This window comes from Oryza sativa, chromosome 2 (genome assembly GCF_034140825.1).
Source record: "Oryza sativa Japonica Group chromosome 2, ASM3414082v1".
In the NCBI taxonomy this organism is placed as follows: domain Eukaryota; kingdom Viridiplantae; phylum Streptophyta; class Magnoliopsida; order Poales; family Poaceae; genus Oryza; species Oryza sativa.
This window is the reverse complement of record NC_089036.1, coordinates 9,274,842-9,293,026: the sequence shown is the minus strand read 5'-3', so window position 1 is coordinate 9,293,026 and position 18,185 is coordinate 9,274,842. Positions and strand designations below refer to the sequence as shown.

The following is an 18,185-nucleotide window of genomic DNA, read 5'->3' as shown; positions in this document are numbered from 1 at the left end:
AAATGTCAGCATAATACATGGGAACATAAATATCTCTGAAATATCGTTTCAGGTCTTTCCAAGATTGTGGTATTTTGTTATGCCTACAAAGATGTTTCCAATCATTAGAAGCATGTTTAATTAAAACACTAGAGGCACACATAACCTTTTGTTTCTCCGACAAGACATGCTTTTGAAATTCACTATCAACCGCTAGCTCCCAATTAATGTAAGCACGAGGATCATAGTTTCCCTCGAAATAAGGCAGTGCAGATTTGATCTTACCTAGAACATCATCACTTACCTTATAATGGTCATGTTGATCCCTCCTCGTGTCTCGACGAAGATGTCGATGTTGAGCACAGCTATCCCCAATTATCTTGCATATCCCTGCCATTGTTAGTAGAAAACAAGAAACATACACAAAAATATGCGCGTTCCTATTAACTACTAGGTAGTGGCAGCTCAAAAATCGCACACACTCAAGCTTTTAACCAAGCTCTTACAAGATCTTACCAATGCAAGTGGAATGGTGACATACACCGACTCAACCAAGCACCCCAATGAAGGTTGGATGTATCGATGCCTTGGCAAACACTTGCGGTACGGCTGTAATCAAATATGTGGAGCTCTGGGTAGGCTTAAATATGTAGCAAAGGAATAGCAAATGCTCAAATCAGATAATGCAAAGTTGAATAATTGTTCAAAGTCAAGTACCGTGCTGGTCCTAGGCTAGAACGTACTAGAGACGCGAGCCTAGACACAAACAATACCACAAGATAGCACTAGGAACAACTCATGCACAACTCTGATATATGAAGTTTAGCTCAAACATAATAGTATTTTCTCTTTTCTTTCTTTCTTCTTTCTTCTTTCTTTTTTTTTCCTTTTCTTTTCTGTTTTTTTTTGGTGCGGCTTTTTTTTTCTCTTTTTTTTTGCACCTTTCTGCCTTTTTTTTCACTTTTTTCTTGATTTTTTTTAACAAAAACTGACTCAAGGACCTTAATGTAAGATTACAGGGACTCAAACATAAATATAAAATTTACAGGGACTCAAATATAAAAGTCTAAACCCAAAATTAAAATTATACAAAAAATGGAATGCTGAATTTATGCCGGTTCCGTTTTTCCAAACAGATCTCGAAACCGACACCAAACAAAAATTCGCCAAGGTGTTTGACACAACTCGGAACCGTGGAATTGAGGGAGGGGGTCGGACTCGGCCAAAGGGGCGAGTGGGACTCGGCAAGGAGGTGGAGTGGATGGCAGCCGAATTTGGTGTATGGGATAAAAAGGAAACTGATTTTTAACCAATCCAATCTACTATATCTTTCCAAAACAAACTTGACTACTTCCAAAATCAGATATGGTAATTCACCTTCCTCCTCTCGTGCACGACACAGGCACGGCCAAAACAAACACACACAAGGATCGGCAAACTCTAGATGCAACTCAAGAACTCCAAAACTAACCGACAGAAACTTCTGAAAACTACAAAAATAGAACCGTGGCAGCGAGCCGATTCCGTTTTCGTAGGTCCTGACAACAACAGAGACATGGTGGCAGCGACGACTGTGGTACAAAACGTGACCAGAACTCGAAACTCTAAACGAACTAGACGCTAAGACCAGCAACACGACGTGACGATGCAACACAAAATTCAACAAAGCAAAAACTGAAAAGAACAATGCAATGGCACAATATGGCTAGGTAAATGATACGAATTTTTTTGTATGGCTATTTTCTGGTTATAGGAAGATAAAAACTCACCGAGCAACGAAAGCTCTGATACCACCTGATGAACCCTGAGTTCCTCTCGACACTCAAGGCTGTTGTTGGCCCGATCTTTCGGTGAGTTGTGATAACTACGATTTGGGAGAAACGTTGACGATCCGACTACAACCGTACGAGACGTTGTGTTGCGCCTTAGCGATCGATACACCTCTCCGTGGGTTGCTGATCTTGCCGGTGCAGATCAACCCTATTCCTGCAAGCAAATCGAAGAAACAAGCAAGAACAAGATAAAAGCAATCTGATATTGCAAATAGGAATTTAATACAAATGATAAGTTGGGGTTCCGAAGAACAAGCAGACGGACGGTCTAGCCGACACGCGCGCTGCAAGCAAGTAGCAATGGCTAAACTTTAATCTAACAAAACCCGAGAAACCCTGAAGGGGTAACTAGCTATATATAGGGGTGGGAGGACGACCTAGGGGTGCCTAGGGTCGTGCTCCACCAGCTTGGGGCGCACCCCACATGGGCCCCACCTGGGCCGGGGTCCCAAATGAAGTTACAAGCCCATAGGCCCATTATAGGTGATGCAACACCTTGTTCCTGTGATTCTGGCCACACGAGATAGAATTCAGAGAAGAGGCTGGATCCGTTAGAAAGAGGGCTCCGAGAGCTTTCCATCAAGTACTCCCGGGCCGAAAACGGAGGTCGTATGCAGATTCGGTGGCCGTTTGAAATCAGCAGTGTAGTAGGTGGCCGAATCGGATTCCAGCACTTGGAGTACTTGATCTCGATATCTTCTTGTTCATCCATGATGTGAGCAATGGTTGCATCCGTGGTAGCCATGGTCACATCAGAATTGTTCGGTTCCACGAGGTACAAATGGATCACATACACTGAAAATGGTGGATTGTCCGTGCGAGGGTCATCAAGAAAGCGTACCTGGAGATTAGCTGTCTTCTATTTATGTTGCTTTTTATAATTTAATAAACGCCATGAGATTGTTTTATGCGCCAAAAAGGTTATACTACGCTTCTGTAATTATAACATATATCTTGCTTTTAAATTAATCTTAGAACAACTATGACTTGTAGTTTCTTTTGGATTGCCAGATTTTGTTTTCCCGTGATCAACAAAATTCCCGTAGCAACGCACGAGCACTCTACTAGTAATAAGCAGAAAGTAAGACCAAGAGCGGGACATTCTACAATACTATACTAGTTTCAGTCCAAAAAGAAAAAAATAGCAAAACGACATAAGCATATTTACTAACCAGCACGGCCTGGCTGTGTATCTATTTTGGATGTAGAGGCCGGTTTAATCTATTTTCTAAAAAAAACCAGCACGGCTGATTGGCAAAATGTCGCTATTGGATCTGTACAGATCATACAAGTGCAGGTGGATTTCGATATCACGCAGCTGCAACCTGCCAAAATTCACCATGCAGTTTGAGATGGAAAGAAGTGTAATGACAGAGAACGTAAGTTACCAAAATTGTAATGATCAATATAACATTGATTGGATAATAGACAAAGGACATCCATTATGTCTGAAAGCCAAAGTGGCTGCTCTGCCATCCAGAGCTCTTTATCTTCATGTGTTGTCGTGTAATTCGCATTTACATTGTCAGCTATACGATGATGGAAGAACTCTGAAAGGTTCCAGATGAGGCAATGGTGCTGGATAGCTACATCATTAACAACAAACAATAAAAAACGAGTTTTAGTTAGTTCGAAAGGTTAGAGACGAAATGGGGAAAAAAGATGTAGGAGTTGGGAGAGCACCTTGTTTTACCTTGGGTGGTAAGTTTGCTAGTGGAGCCGTATATGTAAATCTGGGTTTGATGCTTCTAATTCCTTGACTTGAACCATTAAATCGATGCTGCAGTCTCGTATTCTTAGACGTTCCAATGAGACCGGGAAGCCGTCCTTGGGCAGCGACATGATTTCCGGACATCCAGCGATATTTAGTTTATAGAGAGAATAAAGGCAATGCAACCCTTCGGGGAGGGACTGCAGACGAAGGCACTTCCGGAATTTCAGGCATTGGAGGGAGGTGAGGAGCTGAAGTGCCTCTTCCTGTTCTTCTGTGAAGCTTTCCATCCACAAATCATACCTGAATCGCAACTCGCGGAGGTTGGCAGCGAGGAGACTGCAAATGGGGCTAACAAGCACTGCCGAGATGCTGTCCACCTCAAGTTTTTCCAGCTGTTGGAAGTAGGAACCTCCCGCAGGTATTACTTTCGTCATCCTTGTTGCCACCTCTAAGAACAAATCATCTGCTAAAGAGTAGAGATGAATCTCGTCATCGGCTTTCTTGTAGACCACCAATTCCTTGAGGCTGCACGTGATGAGAGGATCGAAACCATGCACTGTCAGGTTATCACAGTTTATCAGTGTTAGATGAGTGAGGGACGTGAGATTTGTGAGCAGAGCCATGGACTGAATGCTCAACTCGTCGCTGATATTGAGTTCCCTGAGGGAAGCAGGGAAGAACTTGTTGCTCCGAGCTCCGGCCTCTACCATGGAACACCGATCGAACATCTTGCCACATCCCCTAATTTCGACTTCTTGGAGTGAGGATAGATCATGGAGACCCCCTCCATCCGCCACAGGAAGAACCAGGTTCTTGCAGCACCAGATTCTGACATAGCTCAATAAGTTGGAGGATGGGAGTTGCAATACTGCTTCCTCTCCAACCTCAAATGAAGAGAAGATCAAGTGGAACTCAGTAAGAGCTGGGAAACGGTTTAGTAGCTTTGTCAATGAATTTCTGGTAAGACGACAATCACTGATTTCGAGCTGCTGAACTGAAGGGAAGATAACACCCTCTTCAACTTCACTAAATAACATGCTTTCACATCCTTTGACGGCAAGTCTTGTTAGGGAGCTGAGCTTTTGGAGATCAGTCAATGAAACGTGTGGCATTTCTTCGATACTCATATCTTCTACTTTGTCCAGGTTATCAAAGACCAAAGCACCTCTGTATCCATGTGAGATCAGCTTGTTTTCTTGAAGACGCAACAAATCTGTCTTACGCTCTGAGACAATAACACATGTCAACATGGAAGTGTGAGGTATAGGGGGCAGTGACAACTTGGGGCAATTTTCAATCTCAAGAGAACACAGGTTGGGGAACCATCTGGTGTTTATGTCTTGTGCATAGGAGACAGAGAACCTAGAGGATGGCACAAGCAGCATAGAGAGATTGGGACAATTTTCACACCTGATGCTTGTAATCTTTGAAAACAAATGGCAATGAGCTCCCCCAACCCACTCCACAAGTTCTGGCATATCAACAAATTCAACTTTCTTCAAGTGTGAGAAACTTTGTTGTGTAACACCACCAAAATTAGGTTCAAACCGACGCGTGCTTGGAATATTGTTCAAAGTTAGTTCCTCTAGCTGCATCAGTTGACCAAAAGGTGCGAGAATGCCCCAAGATACACCTTCTATATGCAGAGATTTCAAGTAGTTTACACAAATATTACCACACAACCAACTAGGACCAATGGAACCACCTGGGTTCTTTATGACAAGTGCTTTAAGATTAGAAGGTGGTTGAAGACCTTCAAGAACATCAGATCTTGTGGTCCGTTGCACCATACCCCAAGCTAGCTCCAACTTTTTCATATTCCGTTTGGACATCAATTTTGCTTTATTAGCTTCTTCCCTTGTTGCCACTTTCTCAAGATTAAATATTTTCAGTTCACCTTCAAGATCTGTCAAATCCCCTAGCTCACTTAGTTCAAACCCAATGTCCCGTTTTTTAACATGGTACTCTTCCAACCTTTGTAAATACTTCATCTTGCCAATCCCAGGAATATTGGAACAGAGTTCTTTTCTAGCATTTAAGAGGCATAAATTGACTAGATGATTGATGTCTTTTGGCAAAATACATTTACTGTACCCTAGGTCCAAAAATTTCAAGTGATAAAATCTACTTACTGCATTTGGTAGAGACAGTTCTACGTCATAAGGTATTTCCAACTTTAGATACCGAAGGTGGATCAGTTTGGAAAAGTTGTGCGGGAAAGATTGGAGCGAGTTTGCATGCATGAATAGAACACGGAGACGTTTTGTTTCTTTTAATAAATCTTTGAAAAGGATAAGCATGCTTGCATTGCCTTCTCCAAAAAGCATCAATGTCCGTAAATTTCCTATGTCTATTTTTCTCTTCAAATTTTCCATTTCTCTCTCAAAACTATCCTCATAGTTATCTTGTAAGGTGATGGATACATGACGAATGGACCATGGAATGTTATCAGACCTGAAACTGTATGAACTTATATTGATGCACTCTTGTGATGAAATATTTTGTGCTAGCTCATGTAATAAGTCGTGCATTACATAATATTGCCTCCCGGTCCTATCATCAACTTTCTTCACAAGAAAACCATTACCTTCTAGTTCGTCCAAATACTTTAATCCAATATCCTCAGCTCTATTTTTATGACTTCCAGAATCTATGATGCCTAATGCTTCCCAAAAATGACTAATCTCTATATTATTAAAATGGTAGTCCTCAGGGTAAAGGGCACAATAAGAAAAACACCTTTTTAGATAAAAGGGAAGGTAGTCATAGCTAATTTGTAGTGCTGGCATTATGTCATCATTATTTGTCTGATGTTGCCACTCATTTCTTTCAAGAATTTCTATCCAACGTTCCTGTGAAATGCGATACTTCAATAATCGACCAACACTTTTGGCTGCTAGCGGGAAACCCTTCAATTTCTTAGAAATTTTTCTTGCAATATCAATTATGTTGTCTTCATAATACTCGGGCTTATCATGACCAAATATACATTCTTCAAAAAATGTGAAGAATTCACTATCCCCAAGACCTTGCAGTTCTATTGGCTTAGTTGTTTTTACCATCTGTGCTATGGATGGAAATCGAGTTGTGACAAGAACCATGCTACCTTTGGCATCCCCTTTGCTGAATGGAGCTAATAGGCTTCCCCACTCAGCTTCACTACCGCATTTCCACATATCATCCAAGACAAGTAAAAATCTTTTGGATTTCAGTCTTTGTGCAATGGTTATTTGGAGCTGATCCAAGTTGGATAATTCATCCACTCTGCGGCTTCCCTCATTTTCAGCATGATATATGCACTTCAAGATCTCCTGAGTGAGTTTAACCACATCAAAATGAGTAGACACGCAAACCCAGACCTTTATAGAGAAATGTGCCTCTATTGTTTTGTCATTGTATAGGTATTGGGCGAAAGTTGTCTTCCCAATTCCACCAGGACCAACTATAGGAATAACTGATAGTGTTCTACTATGAATAGTAAAGTTAGTCATGGCATCAAGAGTCTGATTAAAGATGTTTTCCCGCCCATACAATTTATCCTGTGTAATTGTTGAGCTGGTAGGAGGTCGCTTCGGTGGTAATGCCCTTCCTACTGCAGGATGGATAATTTTGAGCAAATTGGATACAGGTGTACATGAGGCATGTATGCCCTCTATAACCAACTTGATTTTATTGGACATGTCTACTCGATTGAATGTCAACTTGCTAACATGGTCAGGAACATCACTATGGGACTTGGGTATATCATGTGGATCATCGGCGTCATCTCGTGCAGAGGAACAACAAAAACATGAAAGCCAGTTACCGGTGGTATGATGAAGAGCATGGCGGCCATGGATGAGCACTTGACCACGAAGGCCATCGTCTACCATGGGAGTGGCCTCATGGGTGCCGTCGATCTGGTCCTGGATGATGAAGTACTGGAGCTCGTCCAAAACATCCTCAGCCTCGTCAGCCTGCTTGGTCAGGATTTCTAGGAGCACCCGTAGGCCATGGTTGTTTCTGACATCTCTCTCTTCGGCCGCGTCAAGCAGTCCTTGAGTGTATGCAAGATCGGTCTTGATTTGCTCCATGTTGAGGCCAAGCTCTGTACTGGACACGTACGCCGCCACCATGCCATCGGACAGCTGTGTCACCACCTTTCCGAGGAGCCAGCTCGCCGCACCGACGGCCACATCCATGGATGGATCTCCTCCGCCTGCAGATCGAGAAAGATGGTGCCAGCTGCAGCTGGGGTTAATTGGGTTTGAGTGTTTGGTGCTGGACGTATAAGTTTCAGACTTCAGATTGGCTCTGAGTCCCTGATGATTCTATTTGTACCAGTAACCAGGCTTGATTGCTTGATGAAACAAACTACTCATGTTTGATGTCTGCCTCATGACGTCATGGCATTCGTCACATGGCTATATGTTGATTCTGTCCAAAATCTTCTTGTTCAATACTGTCCATTGCCACCACCAATCTTTTGTGGTTGGTAAGGACATGGATTGTTCAGTTTTTTATTTCTTTTAAAAAGATTATTTAGTTTATATGGAAGAAGATGCATCGATTTGTTTTAAATAGTCCTGAGTCTGGTAGCGACGAAGATGAGGAGCCCCTTGATTTGTGAATGTGGTCTAATGATATTAGTTCGTCAGCGTAAAATAAAAGGGATTTGTTGATTGACACAACTACTCAAAAATAGAAGTATCCACGTGGAGCATTAGTATAGTTAAGTGGTGGTATCAATCTATCTATTTATTATAGGGATTATTATATTATTAAAATATCTTAAAAAGAAGCCACCATATTTGCTACAGAGACTAGAAATTCTCACATTAATCAAGGAAAAGAAAAGATTTAAACTATTAAACCGCGACGATCAAAATTAGGGATCTTTTGGAGGTCTTAGTGACTTGGCTAAATTCAGATTTCTTTCGGACATAACCAAGGAGCAAAAGCTAGACTTTATTGCTCTCTTGGAGACATGCAAAAGTGATTTTTTAAATGCATGCCTTAAGAACATTTGTGGAGGTAAAGACTTTTTGTGGCATTGGACTAGACCAAAAGGGAGATCTGGGGGTATTCTTTTGGGAGTAAATTTGGAATTTTTTGACGTTTCTAGTATTGATGAAGGAGACTTCTATGTAAAGTTTCATGTGCGGAATAAGGAAAATGCCTTCCAATGGATCCTTGTAGCAGTTTACAGGGCTGCGCAAGAGGAGTATAAGGAGGCTTTCCTTACTGAACTCGTCAGATCTTGTAGAAAAGAGTCTTTGCCGATTCTAATTGGAGGGGATTTCAATATAATTCGAAACCCTAGCGAGAAAAACAATGACAAGTATAGTGATAAGTGGCCTTTCTTGTTTAACGCTGTCATAGATAGCTTAGACTTGAGAGAGCTGGAGCTCACTGGACGTAAATTTACGTGGGCGAATGCTCTACAAAATCAAACTTTTGAGAAGTTGGATAGGGTGCTTATGAGCATGGATTGGGAAGTGAAATTCCTGTTAGCAACGGTCAGAGCTCTGAATAGAGAATTGTCAGATCATACACCTTTATTGCTTGATGCGGGATCTGGGACGCATGCAAATAAACAACCCTTGTTTATTGAGTGTTTGGTGCTGGACGTATAAGTTTCAGACTTCAGATTGGCTCTGAGTCCCTGATGATTCTATTTGTACCAGGCTTGATTGCTTGATGAAACAAACTACTCATGTTTGATGTCTGCCTCATGACGTCCCAAGCATCAATATGGCATTCGTCACATGGCTATGTGTTGATTCTGTCCAAAATCTTGTTGTTCAATACTGTCCATTGCCACCACCAATTTTTGTGTTTGATAAGGACATGGATTGTTCTGTTTTTTTCTCTTTTAAAAGGATTATTTAGTTTATATGGAAGAAGATGCATCGATTTGTTTTAAATAGCCCTGAGCCTGGTGGTGACGAAGATGAGGAGCCCCTTGATTTGTGAATGTGGTCTAATGATATTAGTTCGTCAGCGTAAAATAAAAGGAATTTGTTGATTGACACAACTACTCGAAAAATAGAAGTATCCACTTGGAGCATTAGTATAGTTAAGTGGTGGTATCACCCGAATTTTTTAGATGTAAGCACATGCAATCCAGTAATTACAAAAATAAGCACGCAACAACCACATTTAGATGCATAGGCAAGATGCTCACATGAAGCACGGTGCTTCCATTGAACCACTTGACCAACAGACTAATGGGCCGCTGAATTAAGAACGTTAGCGCAATAACCCACATCACCAATTGGTTAAATGCATCATTACGGGAGCATGCATGGTTTAATTGTGTTGTTTTCATTTCACAACTCATTGTAGCATATGTATTTCTTACATTATTTACATATGCTCTACAATACAATGTGAGCTATGAGACCAAAACTATTGCTATTAGTTGAAGAAAAAGAAGAGGATTAATACTATTGGGCTGCTCGCATGTTAGTGCTAGAAACAAGACCGCAAAACCCCCATATACTACTTCGTTAGGTCCTCTTGGTCGACCCGATATTGACAGTGGTCAAGTACTTGTGCGAAGGTTTGTTAGAATTAGAACTAGGAAGGTAGCCCGCGCATCGCGCGGGCATGCACTATAAATTATGTTTGAAAAAAATATATAAGATGGCAGAATATCAGCCAGATGACACTTGTCATTTCATAAGTACTGTTTATCCATAACTTATCTCATCAGTGTTGCTTAGATAATTTTTCCAATCTATTTGTTAGCTTTTAAAATACATAATATTTAATACATTCATATAAACAATTATCTATGATCTCTTCGTTATCTAGAAAGGAGTTAGATTTAATTTGTTTGGAAACATGTGATGTTTTGTCTTGTTTAATAAAATGTTTAGGGTCTTTCTTTTTTTTAGCAAATCCTAAATAACTATTATTGAAAATGAATATATTTTATTTTTTAATGAATATATTTTATTGACGCAATTTGTTATATATTTATATATAAATTTCTAAAGATATATCGTAGATCTCCCTTCCCTAATATATGTGTGATCTATAGTATCTTTCTTTTTTTAAAAAAAAGAAAATACCTAGTCAATATGAGTCTGAACATTTTAGTAATTACAAATGTAACTTCTCAACCAACTATAAACCGCAAACATTGTGTGGCTTATATATATACAATAATGTGCAGAGGAACTCATAATGTCATGAAAGTCAATAATATCTAAGCACTTAAAAAATAGGAACATGTATAATTGTTCTAATTTTAGTGAAAAATTAAGTTTAAAATATAGGCGTTATGGATCTTTAAATTGTTGGTTTAATTATAAATAGAGCAATTTATATTAGAATCAGATGTGTGGCTCAAAAGATATGTATGCTTTAATATTATTGATTATTTCTCTTTTTATTGGTTATAAAAATATCAAGGAGGGTATAGGGGAAAGTGCGAGCCGGGGGATGAGGGGACGGGTAGTGTTGTGTTTGTGCATATGTGAGGAGGGGGTAAAGTTTGGGGGGTGGGGGCGGGGTTTATTTCCTAGTTTTTATAAATGATTTAAATAAAAACCGATGATTTATTGTTTTGTTCCTAAAATTTCGAATAATATTTTTTAATTATTAAAATGTAACACCTAGCGGCTTAAGATTTTTTTAAAAAAAATAGATCTAATGGTTTAAAATAATGGATATACATATTTAATTCATAACCGGTGGTCAAATGTGTTTTTCTATAATTTCTAAGATTTTGTTTTTAATTTAAGACATAACACGTGACATGTAAGTGCTCTATTGAGAATGTACGATGATTTAAGGTGATATAGTTTGTTTGATTTTTTTTATTTGGTTGACACGCATAGGTGTCTACAAATGACGTATTATTTACAGTGAAATTGGGTAATATAGATCTTGAATTATTTAGAAGATGTTTTAAAGAACATTGATTGGATATTTATCATATATAGATCTTAATTTTACTAAATATATTTATATTTGTGAAGTAATATATTTTACTTTTATATTGTTGAACATAAAAACCATATATAACTTAAGAATTATAATCATTTAGCTTTCTAATTATTTTTTGTTTTTATATTAAGTTGCTAATTAGTTAAAAATTAGAAGAATGAAGAATTGAATGAGAAAGGAGAGGAGGAGGAGAGAGTACGTATGTAGTTAATTAGTTACTATTGCCTTATTGTATCATAATTGATCCACCGATTTGAATAAAAAATTAGACTTGATATTGAAGGAAATTCTTAGGGTTTCCTTCAATTTTGGGGAGGACTCATGAAAATGATACGTGCATGTGATAAATTGAAAAAGACCAACATGTAATAATTCTTTACCACCAAAATATAGCTAACTAATATGAGTCTTAAACCGTTGATTTGATTAAAAAACAGTAGTTCAAGTGTATAATAAACTGAATGTGTAGTTCAAGTGTATCACTGTGATCACTCCTATAATTTAGGTAGCATGCATGGTGCACAGCGAGCTCCTGCAGGCTCCATATCTCTAACTTATTGTAACAAATTATGCTTTGTAGCTTAACAACCTTGGAGAAAAAAGGGGAGATGGAGAGGAGTAGATGCGTACCTAGCTATCTACGTCTTGCGTGCGGGGAGGAGGTACGCGGCGTTCGGAGATGAGAGGATACGGATTAGCTTAAATCTAATGGCTCAAAATAATGGGTCCACCTATTTTAAGTGAAAATCAATGGTTCGAATTTTCTCTATTTATTATAATGTCACGTGGCGATTTAGGAGCGTTTTAAGGAAGCCACATGGCGATTTGAGAGTGTTTTTAGAAAGTTTCATGGACTTTTAGTATATAATAGATAGATTCCAAACAATGCGTGCTCACATATGTAATTATTGGACTGCATGTGTTTAGATGTAAAAAAATCGGTGGTTCTACCAATCTATCTATTTATTATAGGGATCATTATATTATTAAAATATCTTAAAAAGAAGCCACCATATTTATACTATGAAGACTAGAAATTCTCACATTAATAAAAGAACAGAAAAAAGATTTAAACCATTAAACCACGATGATCAAAATTATGATCGAAAAACCTAGCAGTTATTCTGCCAGGATGTGTACTAGTACGTGATATAGATGGGAGATTGAGTTGCCCATCGTTTACCCCTTTGTATGAATGAAGCTGATCTACTTCGAGCCACTGTCGCTATTGAATTTCCGTATATCATCCAACTATGGGAAGAACAAAATAAGTCATGTCATTTGGAGTCAAGTAAAGCTTACTACTAATACTATTGCCAATGTCTATTTGGGGCAAAGTTGGAGACAGAGACAACACGCGCACCTACTACCTTCTCTATAATTGTCTTGATTTTGCTGGACAATGACATGGCTACTCCATTGAAAAGCAAATTCTCAACGGGCCATCTATGTCATTGTAGGGTTTAGTTGCTTCATATTTTGGTATCATCTTTGGTCGGAAATTAGATCTATAACAACATGTGGGCTCTAGAGTCTAGACTAGTAAGGCATGGTTTGTCAGTACCATTGTAACAGTCAACGGGGCCATCTATGTCATTGATATTTTTGACGTGTACATAATACGATCTATGACTTGTTCATGTGTAGATTGAAAAAAATGAGAAGATGTTTGTCGGAAGAGTAGATATACACCCTCATCTAATATGTCGAGGATTCATGAAGGACAACAACACATGTTGGACCAAGAATGGAGAGCAAGACTCAGTCGGATGACAAAGTCACCTTTTATGAGTAAGAGTTGGAGCCCGTCACGAATGAGTCATCGTGATGGATTATAGGATGCCTCGCGCACTAGGTAAAACCTTATCAGTAACAAGTTTTTATTTAGGTCCAACAAAGATGACCCCATCGGTGATGGCTGCTCGCTCGATACAGATGAGTTTTCACATACTAACCACTAATCCGTGATCAGGCCTTTTAAATAAACTAATAAAATGCAAACAAAGTAAAGTAGTCAAGAAAGGCTGCAAGTCAGTCGTCTCTTGCAATCCTGCTCATACGATGGCAATTGCACAAGTGGTAAGTGTAAATGATTTGCATTGCTCTGCAATTATTGGTACACTAGCCTAGCATGATAATCATTGTTACATTAAGAGTACAGCATCAAGGGTCCTTAATGGCATGTGAGTTGGCTACACTTAAAATGGGACTGAGGAAGTAGTCCACCACATATGATGATATGAATTACATAGCGATCACCAATAAAGGTTGTCAACATTGATAAGAGATTAGGAACTGTAGGTACGAACCTATGCATGCATACTAATCTAGTGTCTAAAGCTTTCGGATACTCTAGGACGCAAATTATCTCTCTTTCCGCACCGTTTCTTTCATGTTCAGGGCAGAGTTATAGCAAAATGAAAAGGGGGTGTCACATGCTTCCCTTACTCTTTTTTTATCCAAATTTAAATTGATACAGGTTCTTAAATTTACATTGAGAAAGATACATATATAGTCAAAATAGATTAACTAATATAGCTTAAAAAATTTCTTAATCAGACACCCCCTCTCAATAGTAGCTCCATGCCTCCATCCCTACTCATGTTTGGACATCTTTTAAAATAAACAAAACTACAAAGTTAGTACGATGTTTCATATTAACTAGGAAGGTAACCTGCGCATTCGCGCGGGCATGTATCATAGGTTGTGTTCAAACACTATAACGACGTAATATAAATTGGAGAACATTTCCAGAATATAAATCGGTAAGGAATTTCGCACAGATGCATGGGCATCTTATTTTTTATTAAAAAAATGCTAAAATGGATTATATCACTATATATAGTGTAAGGGAATTTAGATTATCCTACAATAAAAAAAGAAATATATTTACCATAAAATAGACGATAGATTTTGATATACTACTAATGTGATAAGAATGTCCCTCGAATTTAAATAAAAATTCCTTTGTCCTGGTCATATATAAACTGGTTGTTTATCATCATTACTTACTATCATTGTTTTAAGAGTTAGGTGCACTTTTAATAAATGAAACTATATTAGTACCACTAAAATAAATGATACATTATTGTTACATTATAAAAATTCATCACTTATTTTCACATCTATGTATAAATAGTCTAAATATAACATATCTACCGAATAATACGATAACATCTTTAAAAATAAACATGAATACCTCTCTAACGGATGAAGTCAAATGTATCTGCCAACCAAGACTTTCATATGTAATGCCTTGAAACATATAGGTTCCGCATCGATGTAGCCATGCCCCTAAAATACCATCGTAGAGTACTATTTTAACACTTAGTTTACTATTGGTACACTCACAAATGATTATATTGATAAGTCTATCACTTTAGTTACATTGTCTATGGTGACCTTTCATGGACAGTACCTTAACTCAACAATGTGCATGCCCATGCAATATTTACGATAGCATAGCAAGTACTGCACCTTGCATTAAAGGACAAAGAGGGACAGAAAGAAGAAGGAGGTGATTGAAACAATTTTTTTTAAAGTTTCGAGTCGATTTGTGGTAGAGAATAGACAATGTGTATATGAAGTTAGTAATAAGTGCTTCTCAAATTTTAATGCAATACAAACAGTATTATGTTTTTCAAATGAGTGGGGTTAATCATTCGGCACTACTTAGAAAAAAAAGCTATAGCTAAAGAGATGTACCACCATGAAAATCTACAAAACACCATATCATTATTTATATTTTGATAAAGATTCATACTTTAGCGCTAGATTTTTTTTAACCATATATTGTTTATAACTAAATGAGACTCATTTACTAATTGTAATAATGTACTTATTTTCACAAACTTATTTACACTATCTAATTCACTAGAGTGCAATTACTGCTGAGTTTCAGTGGTGTATGACATTCGTCCATCAATTATACCCGCTATATTAGAATTTCTATCAATTAAAAAATATAACATAAGTAGTTTTATGCATGTTTTATTGGATTATTCATTTTTTCCAATACTATTTGGCAAAGAACATACATAATTCTCGTGATGAATTACGGGTTGTATTGTAGCAAAATAACTGTCTAAAATCTTATTTATTTATTTTTTCACATCTATCCATCTTATATGCTTCTCACTCCTCAAATAGCAATAAAAAAGGTTTGAAAAACTTTCAGATACTTTTAGAATCTCAATCTCACCCAAAATAAACCTAAAAAGGTCTACTTAAAAACCAAAGCTAAATTATATTTTTTTATTATCACTGGCTAAAATTTAATTTAATTTTTCTCATCTATCTATTATTTGTGCTTCTCACACCTCAAATAAGAAAATTTTTGAAAACTTCCAAATACTTTGAGAATCTCAATCTCTCCTAAAATTAAATAAACCTAAACAGATGTACTTAAAAAACAATGATAGGTTTTGTTTTTTTAATTTTTACACATGTAGATTAAAATTGATGTTGTATATTTTTGTCAAGTGATATTTGACACTGTAAAATATGATGTGAAATTATTTGAAACATTATTATCGCATTAACTATTACATGTTACCGTCATTTGTCATGATATATTTATCACTATAATAAGTTTATATTAAGTTTAATTGTGCATATATGTGTAGTATTATTTTTAATAAAATCGTAGATTAAAGGCTGTTGACAACAAATCAGTGCCGACACTGATGATTTTTCCTGATTAGTATATATTTCCGATTTTACTATGTACCTATGCATGTTTTCTTGTTCTGTTTTGGCTTTATTTTTCTTATAGTATATGATGTAGGTATTTAAGTTTTGTTTTTTTTCCGGGAGGGAGATGATCGTATGACGTAAGCGCATTATGTTTTTTCCGGGATAGAGATTAGCATCATCGTATTTTTAAGAGCTCTAATCCATTGTTTAAAATAATGGGTCCACTAATTTAAGTGAAAACTGAAGGTTGGATGCTTTTCTTTTTTTATTCTGAATTTCTAGGATTTCTGTAATTTTATTAAAGCGCCACGTGACAATGTGGAAGCATTTGCAATACGTTTAATAGACTTTTAAGTATATAATAGATTTCTAGGATTTCTCTAATTTATTTGAGAGCCACGTAGCAGAGTAAAAGAGTTTGTACAAAGTTTAATGTAATTTTAGTATATAATAGATAGATTTAGAAGATGGTTTAAAGAACATTGATTGGATATTTATTATAGATCTTAATTTAACTAAATATATTTATACATGTGAAGTAATATATTTTATCTTTATATTGTAGAAAATCATATTTTAAAAACGGTTGATTTTTATGGATGTATGTTGTTTCTGTCTTTTTTATGTCCAAGTGTATGGTTTTTTTTCTTCCAGCGAAGGTTAAGAAAGCTTGATCATTTTATTTTCAATCATGTACGTTTGTATGTTACGGAAAGAACATCAGTAGCGTTTGTATGTTATAAACATGTGGAAGTTATTATTTTTTTAATAATAGATCTAATCTAATGGTGTAAAATAACGGGTCCACCAATTTAAGTGAAAATCAACGGTAAGATTAGATAGTGCCATGTGGCGACTTAGGAGTGTTTGTAGGAGTGCCACGTGGCGGCTTTAGAGCGTTTGTAGAAAGTTTAATGGACTTTTAGTATATAACTAGGAAGGTAGCCCGCGCATTCGCGCCGGCATATATCGTAGGTTGCATTTGAGATACTCGTAAGTAATAGGCCGATTGTGTTAAAATGTCGTATTTGTTATATAGTAAACTATAGGCATATGAATCTTATATCATTGGTTTGATTATAAACAGAGCAATAGTTAGATTAGAAATTAGACGTGAAACTTATAATTATAGATTATTTATATTTTAGTTAAATAGGAACGTAAGAGGAATGAAAAGTGTAGAGCTTGAGCCAGAGAGGGGAAGGAGCGGGTGTGTAGTGATGGGCGCGTGTGGAGGGGATTTTTTTTGTAATTTTTCTAAGTGATTAAGTGAAAGCCAATTATTAGATGTAATTTTCCTAAGATTTGCAAGTTTTTTTTTTAAAAGATGTGACATGCCACTTATTAAGATATATTTTTCTAAAAGTAGATTATATAGTTGAAAATAATGTTAATAGGTTATCGATCTAGGTGAAAACCGTTAGCTAGATGTTTTATTTTTTTCTTTTAATATATAAGATTTTACTAATTTTTTAAATGTGACACTTGGTAATTTAACATGTCTCTAAAAGGTCATACATGGTGACTTTGTATTTTTCTAATTTTTATTATGTAGAATGATTAAGATGACATAATATATATTGTCAATTTTTTAATGTTTCAGTGTTGTTTGCTTGTTGGTCTATGTTCAAATTACGTATTTTAAATTTTTCATAGTAAAATATGAGTAACATAAATCAACAATTCAAATAAATTAAAAATAGGATGTTATTTGGGTTGTCAGGTAAAGAATAGGTGGAAATTCAAATAACATATTTTATTTTTTATAGTGAAATATTGGTAATATTGATTTTAAATTATTTAGCTGTCTAATTATGAAACAACCGTTCAAACAAACTAACCTCCGTTTCATATTATAAGTCATTTTGACTTTTTTCAGTGAATTTTTAAGTTTGACCAAGTTTATAGAAAATATAGTAAAATTTTCAAAAAAAAATATATTATGGATATATATGGAACGTTATATCTAACAAAACAATTTTGTGTGATAGATGTTGTTAAATATTTTTATATATTTGGTCAAATCT

General features: G+C 36.6%; 1 protein-coding gene across 2 annotated transcripts; it reads right to left on the bottom strand.

Annotated features, from left to right (window-relative positions):
* Positions 1–3,195: 3,195 nt before the first annotated feature.
* Positions 3,196–7,809, bottom strand: LOC4328946 (disease resistance protein RGA2). Of its 2 annotated transcripts, none has more exons than XM_015767150.3 (2): positions 3,495–7,809; positions 3,196–3,397 (listed from the first exon to the last, which is right to left on the bottom strand). In XM_015767150.3, the coding sequence occupies exon 1, from the start codon at positions 7,704–7,706 to the stop codon at positions 3,522–3,524; it is 4,185 nt and encodes a 1,394-aa protein (XP_015622636.1). In that variant the 5' UTR covers positions 7,707–7,809; the 3' UTR covers positions 3,196–3,397; positions 3,495–3,521. The 2 variants fall into 2 exon arrangements, with proteins under 2 accessions (XP_015622636.1, XP_015622635.1); XM_015767149.3 differs by having other exon boundaries at positions 3,505–7,809.
* Positions 7,810–18,185: the final 10,376 nt, after the last annotated feature.